At 35.0% G+C, this 17,139-nt stretch overlaps 1 protein-coding gene across 1 annotated transcript in view; it reads right to left on the minus strand.

Moving 5' to 3' along the window:
* Positions 1-75: 75 nt before the first annotated feature.
* LOC129803247 (TP53-binding protein 1-like) overlaps positions 76-17,139 on the minus strand; it is a 20,304-nt gene continuing 3,240 nt past the window's right edge. The window contains exons 3-6 of the mRNA XM_055849700.1: positions 11,085-12,330; positions 5,268-5,437; positions 719-1,047; positions 76-657 (exon numbers count right to left, since the gene is read on the minus strand). Of these exons, the coding sequence (XP_055705675.1) occupies positions 205-657; positions 719-1,047; positions 5,268-5,437; positions 11,085-12,330 (2,198 nt within the window). The 3' untranslated portion in view covers positions 76-204. The remainder of the gene's footprint in view (positions 658-718; positions 1,048-5,267; positions 5,438-11,084; positions 12,331-17,139) is intronic.

The raw sequence follows: 17,139 nt of genomic DNA on the forward strand, positions 1-17,139 counted from the left end.
AGCTACTATTCCGCCAAAATTCAAATAAATACCGTTCGCCTTCACATGGCCTCCTTCAGACAAAAAAACCCAAAATTATTCTAGAAACAAAAATTATGTACTTTAATCGTGTTTTCGGACATGAAATATTCCTATAATCCGAGATAGTGCAACATTTGTACAAATTGACATACAACTTGGTGAAAATAAGTTGCGGAACATGGATCAACAATCATCCGTGAAGAATTTTGTGAGGCTCTCATGGGAATCAGCATTGCAGCAAATTCCCGCAATAAGACTCTGCACCACCCAAACCGTCGACACGACAGATATGTCGAAATCCTTGGCTTTTTCAATTAGCACCGCAGACACTTCGCCACCAACAAGAAGGAATCCCTTTTCAATAGTCGAAATATCATCCACTGACTTTACACTCTGCACCGAGGATGCTCCAGCCAACTTGCAAACTCTACTCCAGAAATCCGTAAAGTCCTTATTTTCACTCGTCAGGAGGATATTTAAGCCCGAAAATGCTCTAGAATTGGTTGAAACTCGCTTTACAACAGGTGCTATGTACCTCTTTTCGATGATCGAATAACCCGATGGTAGAAGATACTTCTTAAAGTCCACGGTCTTTCCCATCTTACAACTCTCAATGATCCATTCATGAGACACAGCCTGAAAGTGCACAGATATTTTATTAATCGTCCAACTTTAAGTCACTTCCGAGAAGACTCACATAGATTCCCGTAGCCAAGCACTGGATATATTTGGCAGTTGTACACGGAAATGGTGCTATAAGCTTGCAATTGCTGTACTTTGATTTCGGCAAATCCTCCCAGTGCTCATAAACTTTTCCACCACCATCCACAATTTGCTTCTGGAGGTGATCCTTAAAGAATGGCACTTGATGTGTTCCATAATCTGGAATTTTTGTAGATTTCCCCTCAAACGTTACTGTAAGGATGAAACTTTTGTTCCTGAAAAGGCTATTGGAATTTGGTACAGGACCAAGGAGATCATCAAGGGATCTTCCATTCTTCAAGCATTCATCGAAATACCATCGTCCTGCAAGACAGAGAAAATTCTTAACGTCCAACGAGCGTTTCAAGGTAATCTTGGGCCTATTCCATGATTACTATTATTAATCGTATCGAAATATACATCCCGTGTTGGAAGAATGTGCTAAGTCGCGATGTGGATGTTTCTTCCGTGTCCCTGGAGTTTTTGGGGAGAGACGGTGCATTTTTTTACGTTTTATCACAGTGAAAATGTCTTTTCCTGACATTCAGTTGCTTGCACTGAGCAGGACTCAAACTCACAACTGTAAAAGTCCAGTCAAAGATCTCATCCGCCCAAGACCCAATGGTCTTGCCTATTGCGCCACTGAGATCCCCTATTCCATCATTGAAATTTTCTGAACATTTTTAAATATTTAACCCTTTAACGACAAGACAGTTTCGCGGACCGAAAATCAGCAATAAAAATGAAACGGATAAACAAAATCAGTAAAAGGTCTTACATCTAACCTTAGAAAATCCAACAGATTCTGATTCGGTGTATTTTGTGCTTCTATGAACGATAGAATAGCCCAGAAGAGAAAATAGCCTAAAAATTTAAGTAATTTTTCTGACAATACCAATGAATGATAATAATTTTCACTGTAATGAAAAATATTATGTTTGAGTATTGTAGTTTCTTTTTCCAAAACGGTTTTGCTTAAAAAAATTGCAAGTATAAAAAAAAATTAAAATTACTTTTCATTACAAGAATTTTAAAATTCATCATTTTTGAGCTTAAAAATTTACTAGGGGGAGGTGGGGTTACTTTGAGCTGTGGGGCTAGATTGTTATACAACGTTTCCGCCTATTCCTGGATGAAGCTGGTCCTTACAATTATTTTATTTAGATCCACACACAATTATTTTGTGTATCCAAATTTCATCATGTTAAAACCCAGTTTCCATTAGAAATATGCGAAAAAGTCATATAACAAAGTAGCCCCACTTCCCCCTATATAACTAATAGCTGGAGACTTGCAAAAATATCCTAGATTCCTTCAACGTTCTTCTTTGCAAAAACGTGCAAACATAAGGGAAAAATAACTTTAGGTAGTCAGGAAAAATTATTTTCTTTATGGGACACCGGTGTTCCAATCGTCCTTAAAGGGTTAACGCGTTTTGGAAATAAAAATTCTTGGATAACTTTATTGCTTTACTTAATAATATATATTTTAAATTTAGGTAAAATTTATAAAACTGAGATTGTAAAGAATCTCAGGTTAAAAGGTATGGCAAAATATTCCAGCTTTGCTGAATGCTCGAACTCGTGATTTAAATGCTAACTCTAAAAGTACTTTCGCATCATTCACCCTTTACCAGGTTCACAACCGATTTGTTGAACCGATTGAATCACTCAAATGATCGCCCAAAATTGTTTAGAAAGAATTAAAATGATTTTCGGATAAAAAATAGTTACCGGTTTAGAACCGATTGGAACCGGTTCAAGCTTTCAGAAATTTCAAGACCTTTTCTACGAGCCCAAACATTTTATGTACTTTTTTGTATTTATTTTGCCAACATGTGTCTATATTAGCCCCTCCATACAATGCGTCCACCGCCGACTTAGCGTTGATGACCAGCCTTCAAAGCCAAACGGAGAAAACGCTTCTTCCTTAGGCTCTATAATTTTTTTTGTCGTAAACGATCCTTTTGCCTGTAGTTCAATTAAGTGGTTTTCACTGGGTTTTATAGGAGAGAGAGAGAGAGACTACTAGATAAGACACATGGGATATCCGACAACATGGCTAGGCTAATATGATACCATGCGGTTGAGAAATACGCCTTCTAGTTCTAGAACTTCTTAAACCTTTGACTATGAAAAACCGTTATTGGGATTGATTCAACGGTGTTTTCATCCCAGCGAGCACAATTAGTTGATAAAAGCGGCGTGTTCAGCATATTTATGCTGAATGATCAGCAAAAATTTGCTGACCGGTCAGCAGTTCTCAAACGAAAAGTGCTAAACAAAAATAGGGAAATGGCACTGCCTCGCGAGTGTCGCATTTAGTTTAGCAGAATTCAACTGAAATTATTTTCAGCTAAATTGAAATAAGATAGCATCTGGTACTCGCTGGGTTATATGGATGAACGTCCGCCTGGACAACCCCGGAAATATATCTAAAAATGAAAAAAAAACACACGACGTGTTTTCGAGCAATCCCAAAAACATGGTTTTGGAGGGGACAGGGAGGGGTGGGGGGGAATGAGGCGGATATTGACGATTATTCGATCAACTCTAGGGGCCCCCCCCGAAGATCCCAAGTTTCTATCTCTAACCGCTTGGACTCTAGGCGTGGTAACGGCCAGACACACAGACGGACACAGAGTGACGTCAAAACTCGAAACTTCAGATTTCCAAAATTCTACCCAAATAACGACCCCTTAGTGTGTAATGCAATGAGTCGAAAAATACATTAACTCTAAATCAAGGGTTTATTAAGGAAAGGCTTTCAGGCTTTGCACACGCTCTGGCTTCGTATACTTCAATTTTTTCCCATATCCCCTTAATTAATCTAACCTATGGCAACATAGGTAATTTTCACCAAATACAATCTTTTGAAGCATATTGTTCGTCACATGAAAATAGTCAAAATGCTAGATTTGTATGAAAATTTCTTAGAATTTGAAGACACTTTTACAGAAATACAGTAGACTCTCGCTCTATGGGCTCTTTTTCAATCGGGCGAAAAATTTTGTTAAAAATTTTCACGTTTAATTATAAAGCTAATTTGCTCGATTTCGCTGTAGTTCTTTCTATTTTATCGTGATTCTTTATAATTGAGCGCTTTTTGTGGAATTTACAGAGGCTTTGACGCCCAAATCTATCGATAAACCGGATGACATTTTGCCCCAGATGCCCAATTGAGAGAGAGTCTGCTGTAGACATCAAAATTTGCTAGCAAGTTTTAGAAAAGTAAAAGAGTTAAGTTGATCAGTGTTCTTTTCCATTAAAACAGTTTACAACAAAATTTTAAGTACTTAATTAATAATTTCAGTTTTTTCATATTTTTTAAAGAACATTTTAAGACATAAAAATTTCAATTTGATCTTTATGCCTGTGGCCCTGATTTTAGACATTTTAGATCAGGATAATTTCATTTTGCAAACATTTTGCATATACGTGTATAGCGCCTATCCCACTTTTCGCATTTTTCTTTTTCTTTTGAACATCGCAACAAAATCAATTTTGTATTTTAATTCAATTTGAGTACCAAAAAATGGGATAGACATAAGGTAAAATGGGGTAATTTTGAGATTTCCTCACTGTTTCAAATGGTCAAAAATAAAAATAAAAACTATGAATACACGACTTCACATTCGAGAGTACTTCGTCGTTTTTTTTCCCTTTGCCATCTGAAACTGTAAGGAAATTTCAAAGTTCCAAATTAGACATGATTCTAAATTACCCCATCTTACCCTAAAATACGTTTGAGAAAGAAAGGGATGAGAATTTTGATTTCATCAATGTTTTTTTTTATTTAAATGGCGGATGGATTGAAATTTACCTATTACTCTTTCAAATTGAAATTAGATAGAAAGAGACAAATATATCTAATTTCAATTGGAAAAATGAGAGGTAAAATCGAAGACTCATAATATAAGTCGAACAACTCGATTTTTTTTACAAAAATCGTTTTATTCGCTTTTTGGATACTTCCTTTATACCTTCTACCTTCTCTGTGAATATTATACTTGGAAGATAATTATTTTCAAAGTTATACAGATTATACTCTGCATGTAAAATCACAGCTACAAATCGCTCTTCTGTAAAATTTGCCTACTGTGAGTTATTCGTTTCTTATCCTGAGTGGTCATGCCAGTCGGTTGAATTTCACTAAATTGTAAAGGTGTGCCAACGTCAAAAAGACGAACCGGAATCATTATGGTTTCGGCACACCTTTTAGATCAGGAAAATTTCATGTAGTTGTAATTCGAATCACTTTCTTTCTCAAAAGATTTGCATTTAACTATATCATTCTTTCATACTCCAATTTCGACTGAGCTAAATTGAATTTGGAGTGATGTTTAAACGAAGAAGAAGAGTGTGAAAGAATGAGATAGAGATATGCAAACCGTGTGAGAAAGAAAAGGATTTGAATTTCGACTTCGTGAAATTTTCCTGATCTAAGAGGTGCGCCGGAGCCATTAATGACCAGTTTTACCAAAGTACCGGACAGTCTAATGCAGTCTTTCAATTATGATGGAATAAGCCCATGGAAATACTCACTAATTCGGTCAATCTCCTTGGCGGTCTTCTGTAATTCAGGCTGGACACCATCGATGGCCTCCAGGGCAGTTGAATCAGGACTCTGAGGCACAATTTCGGTATCAGGAATGTCAGAAATATCACTGCTTTGACTCTCATTGAGAGTCACCACGGGTGGTGGAGGTTCCGCTCTATGATGGTAAACCAGAAGACAACATCTCATCCTCATGATCAATGAATGGGACGCTCTGAGGGGCTGCTCACTCATCTTTTACCCGGAATATTTAAATTTTTAATTTTTAAACAAATCTTTTGTTATATCAAAACAAAGTTTACAAATTATATCAAAACGATAGTTTTTTCGTTATTTAAAAAAAAACAAATTATTTGAAAATATTTTTAAAAAAAATATTTATGTTCTTCAAATGTGGAATAAAATATTCTGTTAATTAGAAAATCGGTAAACAAACAGCAATTATAAGATTATTTTGAATTAATTCAATAAAAATACATAATCAAAAATGATTTTTCCACCGTTTTATTTTTTGATTAGATAGTTCGAAGTTTGTTATTACGTGAGCAGCCCTTCTTAATCCTTTCAGGGTCAATAACATAACATAAAAGTTTAAAAAGCTCCAGGATAAAATAAATAAAATAAAAAAATGGAAAATAAATGACACAAATAGGCAAAGTGAAAAAACTACAATTTTTCTTCATTACATTTTTATTACTTTTAAATTGTCCCATCAGATTTATCAATATTATCTCTTGCTCTAAGAATCATCATAATAAAACATTTTATTTGATGAAAATTATTCAACGTCTATTCCACACTCGACACTGACATCATCGAGTTTTACATTCATATTTATCTTAAAAATGTTTCCTTTTCTCATCTTAAAGGTTTCTCAGCAATATTTTTTTTTTTGGAAAAACTCACTAGAATTTTTCATTTTTTATTCATTCATATTCATTTTAATTTCTTGTTAAATCTAAGAATTATAAAGTGACAAATTGAAGTTTCACCACTTAGCCTAATTTTGTCTTATTTATAATTTTTTTTATGATGTTATTTATCATATTTATCAACTAATGTAATTCATCTCTTCTATTCACTCTTTCATCAACTTGTTCTCTAATCCTCCGACATTGAATTCTCTTCACACGTACGAAATATATTTCTTTTTCTTTTTAATTATTTGTTCAAGAGAAGAGGAAATTTTTCAAAGGTGGGAACACATCATTTTTCCATATACCATGTTACTTGATATTTCTAAAAAAAAGATAGAAAAGATATCCGATTGAAATAAAAATTTATAAAACACGGAATTATTAGTAAAAAAAGGACTGATAAGTATGTAACTTGCAAACTACGTAAATTTTTCTTACTTTTTGTAATTTTGATATTGATTTAAGAGCCGTGTATTGCGATAGATATGTCAATAAATTATACTTTGTCTAGTATTAGTAAAATGTTCATAAGTCGTTAACAATACAATAAATTGAAATGAACAAATTTTTGGATAGTAGACCAGTTCAACAGGATAGCCATAATTCTAGCAGTTTTTATTATGCTTCCCGTCCTTCCCTAATCAAACCCGAAAAACGTATTTATTTGATTTACAGACAGTTTGTAATGAAAAATTGCTAGAATAGCGATTATTCCGTACAAATAGTATCAATAACACAGGGTAGACTTAGTTATAGCAGTTTTTACACTTGGTGTCTTTGCTATGTTAGAGCGATAAGAATTGTTCTTTCTATTTTAGAAATATACTAAATACTAGAGTTAGTGCAGTCATACGTAATTATAAGTACTTAAGAGGTTGTTTTGTGCACTTAGAATCAGCTTCATAGAACAACCCTGATTCTAGTAGTTTCTTGCTTTTTTTTTTAATCCTCGCCAACCGTCTGACAAAAATGAAAGTGTCCAGATTGAAGTTGTATCGCTTGTACCGGATGTTGCAATATGTTTTTGACGTATTGAGAAGAGGCCATTCATACAAATACTTCGCATTCTAGCAGTTTCTTTATTTGTATTTTTCACCGAGTGTCTTATTAAATTTGAAGATAGTTGCAGAATTAGGGTCATATCCGAGTTTAGTATCTGTTGCAATGGTAGTAGAACATCCCTATTTTTAGCAATTTGACTTATATGCCTTTGTCAAACTTTTATCAAAGAAAGGTTTATGAGCTTCCCCTCACAACTGCTAGAAGTTATTCTGTGAAATTTATGTGAAATGAAAAGGAGATAAGGTTCTCATTTTCACCAAAATTTCAACTTAGTAGTTATGTAAAGCACCTTCAGTTATTGGAAATGATGTAGAGTCGTTTTTCAAGCTGAATATGGAAAGATTTATAGCAGACTTCACCAAATATTAAATTCATCTTAACCGAAAAATTGAAAAGCAATCAAAGTGATTCGAATCCGACCGAGACATTTGCATTATAGAGCGAGTACTCTATCCCATTGAGTGATTTGACCCATTGAGTGCCTTGCTATCCCACGAACACTGAAGAAAATACTATTCCTCTTTTCCTGTTGTAATATTTTTTCGGTTACATCAAGCATTACCTTATCTGCATTTATTTTGTATATGCATTTGGTGAAAGCTACGATACAGACGTCAGCTCTTGCGTGAAATGCTGACACAAATGTAATGCAGATACGACAACGGTCGATACAAGCGACGATTTATCTACAAACTGCTAGAATTTGTTGTAACTGCTCGAACTCCATGGTACTGTCGTCACGCTGTTTGTATATCTGTCCGTCCGACCGTCGCCAGTTCTAGAGGCCAAACGGTTGAAGATAGCGACTTGAAACCTTCGGGGGACCCCACATAAGTTGACCCAATGATCGTTAACATGCCCCACATTTCCCCCCAACCCTCCCCTTCCTCTACAAAACCATGTTTTTTGGGATTGCTGAGAATTGGGATTAAGTACACGGTAAAAAATTTCGGCACAAATTTGTTCCAAAAATTAGCTTGTCCACGGACACCATAATTTTTGACATAATCTTGTTCATTTTACGAAACTCAAAAAGATACCCAATATTAGTAACGAATTTGTTCCAAAATGTAGCTCGTCCACGGACACCGAAAATTTTTGGAACAAATTTGTACCTTCTAGGAGGAACAAAAAGATACCCAAAATTAGTAATGAATTTGTTCCAATAAAATAGCTCGTCTAGTATAAAATCGTATCCCTTCCTCTCAAACTCAGGCCGTCACCAACGAAGCGAGGAGGACTCCAAATCTGTGGCAATTTTTGTGCTACATAGTTTCACTTTTTCAATTCGATATTCCCTTCGAATTAAAAAAGTGTTAAGCCCTTTATTAAGAGTTAAACCTTTTATTCGATATTTCCCGAACTTTCGCCACCGAAATCCATCTCGACTGAACTATAGGCCTTAACTGTAAGACGAAATCTTTTACACGAATTTGTTCCCGACAATGGGAACAAAAAGATTCCCTATATAGGGTAAGTGTGCCAAATTCCGGCCAGCTTGCAATTTCGCCCATATTTTTTGTTCCTCGTATTTCCATGAATTTTTAGTTTTTAGATACTCTTGAGATTGTATAATGCAAAAAATAACAAAAAATGTCGCTTCGACGAGCAAGATGCTCTGAAAGAGATATTGAAAAATTCTGGAAGGGCAAGGAACAATGAGAATGGAGGTGGCCGAAATAGGCCACCAATGCTATGTCTACATTTTTATTCATTTTAAAATGTATTAAGAATGATTTTAGAGAAAATAAAGATGGTAAACTGTCTGCAAGGTTGCAAGCAACATTCGTTATAAAAATTAACAAAAATATTCAATTCTTATTAAAAATATTATATTTCAAACTTGAGACTTTGTCGCTTGCATGCAACTATGCCGAAATTTGGCACACTTACCCTAAGTAACAATTTCGTTCCAAAAATTACCTCGAAAATTTTTGGAACAAATATGTTACAAATGTAGGAATAATATTGTTATAAAAAATATGTACCAATTTGTTCCTGGCAGTGGGAACAAAACAGCCGAGTGCAACAAATTCTGTTCCAAATTTCAGGAACAAATTTGTATAAAATGAAATCAACTCAAATTTGTAGACATTCCACTGTATCAAAACGGTTCCAAAAGAAAACTCTAACAAAATTGTTTCGTAACAAAACTGTAAAGAAAACTTTTTGGAACAAACAAATTTATTTTTTCTAAGTGCAAATCGATTCCAAAAAAAATTGTTCCAAGGAAAACTTGTTCCAATATTTTGGTCAGTGTTCAAAAGCTTTTTGCCCAATGCACAATAACTTTTGTTTTGTAAACATGTTTTTGACATTTCAATGAGAATGAGTGAGATCTAGATCTAGTCATCTCGCTCTCTCTCATAGGAAATTTTGAAAATATGTTTATAAACAAAAGGTATTGTGCGCTGGGCATTTACCGTATACCCAGGTGGACATTCGACGATTTACGAAAATACCGTTGAATCATTCCTAATAACGGTTTTTCAAGGTCAAAAGTTAAAAAGACACTAGAGAGTGCATTTATCAAGCGAATGGGGTCATGTTTGGGATCGTTGGAAAGGTCTTGGAATTTCCTATGAAACCAAACTGATTCCAATCGGTTATGAACCGGATCACAGTCGATAACTAATTTTCATCTGAAAATCAATTCTATTACTTTTAAAACTATTTTGGGGGATCTTTTGAGAGATTTATGAATCGGTTCAAATCGGTTGAGAACCGGTAAACGGTAAATGATGCGAAAGTACTTTTCAGGGATTGCATCTAAGTCACGAGTTCGAGCATTTTCAAAAGCCTGGAACATTTTGCCACCCATTTTCCTAGGCAATTGATTTTCGGTTCTTGAATATTTCAATTTATCGTGATTGTTATACGACTTATGGTGTCTACAAATTAGAAGCAATTTTCGTCAAAAATTGCCTGTTTTTTTTAAACACATTCTGACGTTTCTGCCTACAAATGGTAGGGGAAATTTTCTTTAAAAAGGCATTTTTTAAAGAAATTTTTACTAGTGTTACCCAGATTTTTCATGGTAATTTCAAATCTATAATTCATCGTTAGAAAACATTCGTTTCTCTACAAAAAAAAATAATAATGCAATTTTTCGCGTGATAAATGCAATTGTAAAACATCAATTAAAACCATTTGTTAATGCAAAAATTAAATGCACCAATAAACTCTTTTTTTTTAGAAAAAAAAGACTGGCTCTTAAATAATTTCAAAAAATACAAAATACAAAATCTACCATCATGAAATTTATTACTAAATCAGCCCAACTATATGCATTAATTTTACCAATCTCACCTTAGATAATCCACTTCTCAAATTTAAATATTTAATTACTCTTGTAGTTTAATTTGTCCTTTCTCTTGTCAATGTTTTTTTTTCTTTTTAATGCATTGCTACGCATTTATTCTCTTCCTCTTCATAATCTATTCAATATCTCTATTATATGCGCTTCAAATACGTCTTCAGGTGATGAAGAATTGTATATATAAAAAACAAAAAGAAAAGATATAGGGGAAGAGGAAAAGAAATGTGAATGAAAAACTTTAATTTGTTATATGTTATATATTCTGTGAGGAGGGCGACTTGTGCTTTTGTGGGGGAACGAGAGAGACTCTAAAAAAAATACTACCCTAAAAATTTTTGTCTCTTTTTTTTTTAATTAAATCCAATATGGAGATTTATAGTAACTCCATCATAGTGAAAAAAAAGATCATTGTGGTTTCTTTTTTGCTCTTTCTCTTGGGAAATGTAAATTTGAGTGGCTGTGGGAGGTTGAAGAAAGGGGGATATTACAAAAAAAATTAACTATACCTCTTTCCACGACGACCCTTCTTGGCATCTCCCCCGGAAAATCCAGCTTCGGATTCTTTATCCTTGGATTCGGATTTACGTGAATTCTTGCGATTCGATGAATCAGATTCCGAAGCACTAGATGATCGACGACTAACCCTTTTGACTGTAGCCAAATCCACAAGTCCCGTCTGTGGATTCTCCTTAATCGCCTCCTGAATACTCTTGGCCTGATCATCCTCCAAATAAATATCCGACGCACTGCGCACCACTGTTTTTGATTCAGCAACCACCGTATACAGTATCTGACCATCAGGATCCATTGCCACCTCAGTCACCAGACCAGGTTCATAGGTATCCCCCTCTACGAGTGCATGAACTGACTGATTGAGGAATGGCAGCAGATTCTCATGACCAAACACAATATTATCTCGCTGTAGTGTCTTGAGGGCACCATCCTCAAAGTGAATCACAAACTTCCCACCAGTTTTTTCAGCTGACACCTTACCAGCATAGTACATCTTATCCACCCATTTAGCCATTACACTGTAGCCCACTTTGCTATCTTTACCCCCACTATCAGCCTTTGTGGTGCTGGGTGATGCCTTGACGGGTGTTGAGGTCGCAGATGCCTTTCCAGTCGATCGACGACCCGAACTTGTAACCTTTGTCACAGCTGGCGACGCTTTCTGACTTTTGCTCGTAGATGTTGGTGTCTTGGTACCCACACCCTTTTTCCCCACCTCCTTCTCCACCACCACCGCCTCAGGATTCAACTTTCTCATCCGTTCAACAATGAAGGAGCACAGAGATGAGATTCCTTTTATTGTAACTGTACTATTGGGCTGAGTTGGAACAGCAAATTTATCCGTGCTGGAACTTTCGTCACTTGTTGATTGAGACGCCGCTGCTGCTGTTGTTGTTGCTGCTGCTGTTGTATTTTTATCTTCACTCCCATTTACACCATCCTTGGTCTTTTTATCTATGTACAGATACTTTATGTCATTTTCTTCAAAGCAGAACTTCACTTCATACACATTCTCCTTCACAACAGCATCAGCCACTTCTTTCCCATTGGATATCGATGGAGCATCTTTGATTGGGGTTGATACCTTTGCCTCAGCTACATTATCAACTTCCATCTTTGTCTCTTTCTCTTCGTCTGATGTCGTACTGGCGGGATCTGATGATGTTATCAGTCCATTGTGTTGTGTCTGAACTTTAGCAGCAACTTCAGCCATTTTTTCAGCTGGCAATGCTTCAGCATCTAGGAGAAGAAAAAAGAATTTTCTTTAACTCTTTCCGGACCGCAGCATATGCTGCAAGCCAATTTCACAATTTTTAATCAAAAATATCTAAGCTCAGGAATTAATTGAGGTCTTACAAAAAATATCTTACATTTCGACATCCTTATAGTTTGTAATCATCCACAAGAATAGAATTTTTATCAGTTCTGAATAATTAAAAAACATTGTTTTTCACAGAACATTCATATGCTGCTTTGGGTACTACAGTCCCAAAAGAGACGAAAGAGTTAAAGGTTTGGGGTTTGCTTTTTTAGCCATTTGCATAGGAAACCCGTTTCAAAGTTTCCAAATCATCAAAAAGTTCCTAGCGAGCACCTAAGGCTAACCGATTTCATTTCAGCTGAAAACATTAGGGGAAAGTACTCTCCCTTCGAACGTTCATGCCTTCGAATAATGTGAATTTTCTTTTAGTTTTCCTAAGAGACTTACACATTTCTATCAAGTATTAGTTGGCTTATCATCAGTTGTTGATTATTTCGTGATAATTTAGTGTAAATCTCTTACGAAAAACAAAAGAAATTCACGTTATTCGAATTTTATTTCTATTAAAAATATTTTTAATCTAGTATTTAAAATTAAGTAACGTGCTCCAATAATGCATATTATGCGAGAAAAATCGCGTCCCAAACATTCTATTTTGCGTCCCATACTGCCCCAAATCGGGGAGGTTTGGGACAAAGCATCAAGTTAAATACTTTATCTTCTCTAAGAAAACTCTGTTGTTTTCCAAGTTCTATCGAGTAGTTTTTATAAAGCCACTGTATATTAAATTATTATCGTGATTTTTTGGAATTACTGTCTCAAAGTCAAAACATGAGAAAGTGTCCCATACCTCCCCGGTCTCCCCTATATTTAAAAAAAACTGAGTTTTAAATTTTTGAACTTTGAGTTTGTTTTTTTGTTTGATACATAGGTATAATTTCTGTCTCGAAAATTGCGAAAAATATGCGGCTACAACATACTAAAATTTGAGCCCGATGAGCCCGATCGATGCCATAGGAACGGAGCTATTGAGAAAACAAAAAAGGGGGGTATTCAGAAAGGCGGTTGGGAGGGGTGGAGGTGAGCGGTCAATGCACCACTTGGTCAAGGCAACTTTGCAATTTTCACCCGATATATAACTCTTGCCGAAAACCGGCATTTCGGACCGAAATGTCACCCGAATTAGAGAGAAATTCGGGCGACAATTTTTTTGAAATTCAACGATTTTTTATTCATCTGCATACACATCCCAGCAAAACTTCGATCTGCAATTCTGCACTTTTGAAATTTTAACGTTTCTTGTCATTCAATCGGATACTTCGTGTGGCTTCGGGATAGTCGTGCGACTTCGTGAGCATGGCGAATTTCTTTCGTGTTTTCTAACCATTTCCTTCCCCTTCGTATTTTCTATTATGGCTGATTTAATAATATTGTATTATAACATTATAATAATATTGTGAAAAAAAGAGAGTATTCACGTAAAATTGTTGAATAAAAATTGAATTTTAAATAAATTGAAATACATATTTTTATGTAGTTAAAATAATGTTTAGAAATATTAGAAAGGGTAGAAGAAATGTAGAAATCATCTAAATACTATACTATAAAGAAATTCTGCCGATAATTTTAAAATTTTCTATAGAAATTCTGCAGAAAATTCTGCAGAATTTTCATACAACGATCGGATCCACCTTAGAACAAAATTCTGCAGAAATTCTGCTGATTTTTCGGCAGTTAGTAATTCAAATCTGACGAATTTCTGCAGAATTCTGCAGAATTTGCCGGGTGGGATATTGAGTTCACATACTCATATTTATTGTAAATTTCATGAAAGCCCCTTAATAATGCAAAAACACATCAGAACTAAAACAACCATGGCAAATTTGAGAATATTTGCTTCATTTGATAATCATAATCAAACTTGAAAAATGTAAACAAACTTTTTTCAAATGTAACCGCTGCCCGAATTAAAAAGTAGCCCGATCTTAAAAGAGCCGAATTTAGCGAGAGTCTACTGTATTCGTGATCAGGAAGTGGCCAAATTTATTTTGACAAAATTTGGTGCCGTTGGTGTTGATCGCAGGACATGAGATTTTGTTAAGATTATAGTAGATGAGATTGTTAAAAATCTCACCTAATTGACACTTCTTTACCAATTTCTAATTTTGGGATGGTTTTCTGATTAACTCTTTCGTCTCCTTTGGGACACTGTGTACCCATGGAAACAACAATTTTTTTTAGACTATCTAGAATCGATAAAAATCCGATTCTTCTGGATAATTACAAACTATAAGGATGTCCAAATCTAGGATATTTTTTGCAGGATCCCAATTAACTCCTGAGCTAAGATATTCTTGGTCAAAAATCGTGAATTTTCGATTTTCTGCTTCCTTGCACATATTGTGACTTTTTTCATATTTCTAGACCCGAATAAGGAAAAACCTCTCGGGGCCAATAAGTATGATAACTAACAATTACAGATTACATAAATTCGAAAAACAATTTTTTCATAAATTTTCAAAAACTTGTTCAAAGTTGATGGGCACCCTCGTCCCCAAGAATCTTGAGGTCAAATGTAAGGTTATCCCGCCAGTGCCCGCCATTTGGTTTTTGACACCAACCTTGTAAGAAAATTCAAGCGGGAGCGAAATTTTTGTCAATATGGCCGATAATTTTGACATTTGGCAGCGAAGGAGATTGCTTTCGGGGAAGTTTTTCCTATTCTTCCAGATTTTGGTGAATTCTTATTGTCCAGGAAGTGTTTTTTTGGCTCTTGAGAAAGCTTAATGTGTCTGCAATAACATCCTGTTGAGAGAAATGTGTGTTAAAGTGTTTTTGTATGAAATATTTTGAGGAATCTGTTGGCAAGCAGGAGCTGAGTGTCCTTTTCAGCACTTCCTGGACATCCCACAAGATACTGGTCAATAATTCTTCTTGTTTTAGTGATCAACATTGTAAAGGAGTTATTTGACATGCAAAAATAATTCACAAAATTGATATTATTGGCTTTTGGAAAATTGAAGTTTGTCCAAGTTTCTATCTTTTGCGTTCTTTAGGGGACGAGAGTTCCCATGAGTTTTCCAATTTCCCAGAGGCGGAGAAAATTCTTTCTCTACAAAAGTATCATATTTGACCAGTAAGACTTACAATAAAGTGAGTTTTACTGAAATTCGTTCGCTGGATATGTTGTGGTCCGGAAAGAGTTAAGTTATAAACCAATGAAAACGATAGTTTATCGTTGTGGACATAAAACTGCGAAAATACAATACATGGAGGGTTTTAACGGTTCTAACTCATGAGTTCAAACATTCCTTAACCCTTTAAAGACGCGTGGGACACATGTGTCCTAAAAACAAAAATGTTTTTTTTATAATAATAATTAATAGTTCGAAAATAGTTTTCATTTATGGTCTAGATTGTCCTGCAAACCAGTAAGGTAAAAAAAAATTTTTAGGTTTTAGGACACCGGTGTTCCAATCGTCCTTAAAGGGTTGAAGCTAATACATTACGTGTCATCTCCTTGTGCTCAGATTTCGCAATCTGTTCGATTTTGCAGTTTTAAACTTAAAAAAAAAAGTTCTCGGTTTTTAATATAAAACCGATAAAACCCTTAAGATGGTCCAACAAAATCGATTTTCTCGAACACGTTACTTAATAATAATACAGATTTCACAGAATTGTCTGTCCGTCAATACGTCAAATGGACATTAGGAACATTCTGGTTGAATAAAAAATTGAATTTAAAAACAAACAATCTTCGGGCCAATTTTCGAAACTTATGGTAGTTTTATCCCAAACTACCATACACTGAGGACTCAGGATCATCAATTAGGGGTCCTTTCTATAAATTTTCTGTATCTAATCTTTACTGACAAATTTTATAAGCTAAATATTCTCAAGGATCAATCTGAGTCTATTTGGGCCCTAAAACGACTACTTTATGTTATAAAAATGACGTAATAGAAGGATTTGAATCTGCGGACGGGATGTGCGAGTCGATTTCTCTTGGCCACTGAAGAGCTGACGGATGCGAATGCGAGTGATAAAAATTGGCCCTCTGAATTATACTGGTCCCTGAGCAATTGGTGAGATCAAGGTTCTTCGATAAAATTTTATAGGAGATCCTGGTCTGGGTTTTACGCATTTATAACATTTTTTCTGTCAGTTCATTCAAATATGATAAGATATTTTCTGAATTAAATGTTTTCCAAATGGAATAAAGTAATTAATAAATTGTCTTAAAATTCCCAAATTTTAAGTCATATTTTACTAAACTTAATTTTTTTTAAGCTAGGGACTTACTTCAACTCTATTAAAATAAGGCATATATCTTACAAAACAATCATGACTCCAAACAAGATTATTAATAAATTATTAAATGAATAACTAAAGAGCAAAATCGCGAAAAATTATCGTCACAACTGAGATAATTGTGAAACATTATAAATTCGACTATGAGATTTCTCATATATTACTGCTCGAACTCAACGAGAGAGCAGTTATATAATCGACTTTTTTTCAAATTCTCACTGTTCTGGAGCTTAAACGGTAAGAGATATCGACTTCCGGTCTTCGATGACCCCTCCTCAAATGACATTATCTCGTACCCAACCTCTTTACTTCCCCCCCCCTCTTCTTTCATACTTCACTATCCCTCAAAAATAGGTCAAAAATGAGGTTTTTCCAATTTTGCAAAAAATTGGCCCAAGCTTTTTCAATGATTTTTGGATAATGTTTTAGAGCTGGTCCTGGCAAACATTTCGCCCAAACATACCTATGGCCGGAAA

The sequence above is a fragment of the Phlebotomus papatasi genome, chromosome 1, assembly GCF_024763615.1.
Source record: "Phlebotomus papatasi isolate M1 chromosome 1, Ppap_2.1, whole genome shotgun sequence".
Taxonomy (NCBI): domain Eukaryota; kingdom Metazoa; phylum Arthropoda; class Insecta; order Diptera; family Psychodidae; genus Phlebotomus; species Phlebotomus papatasi.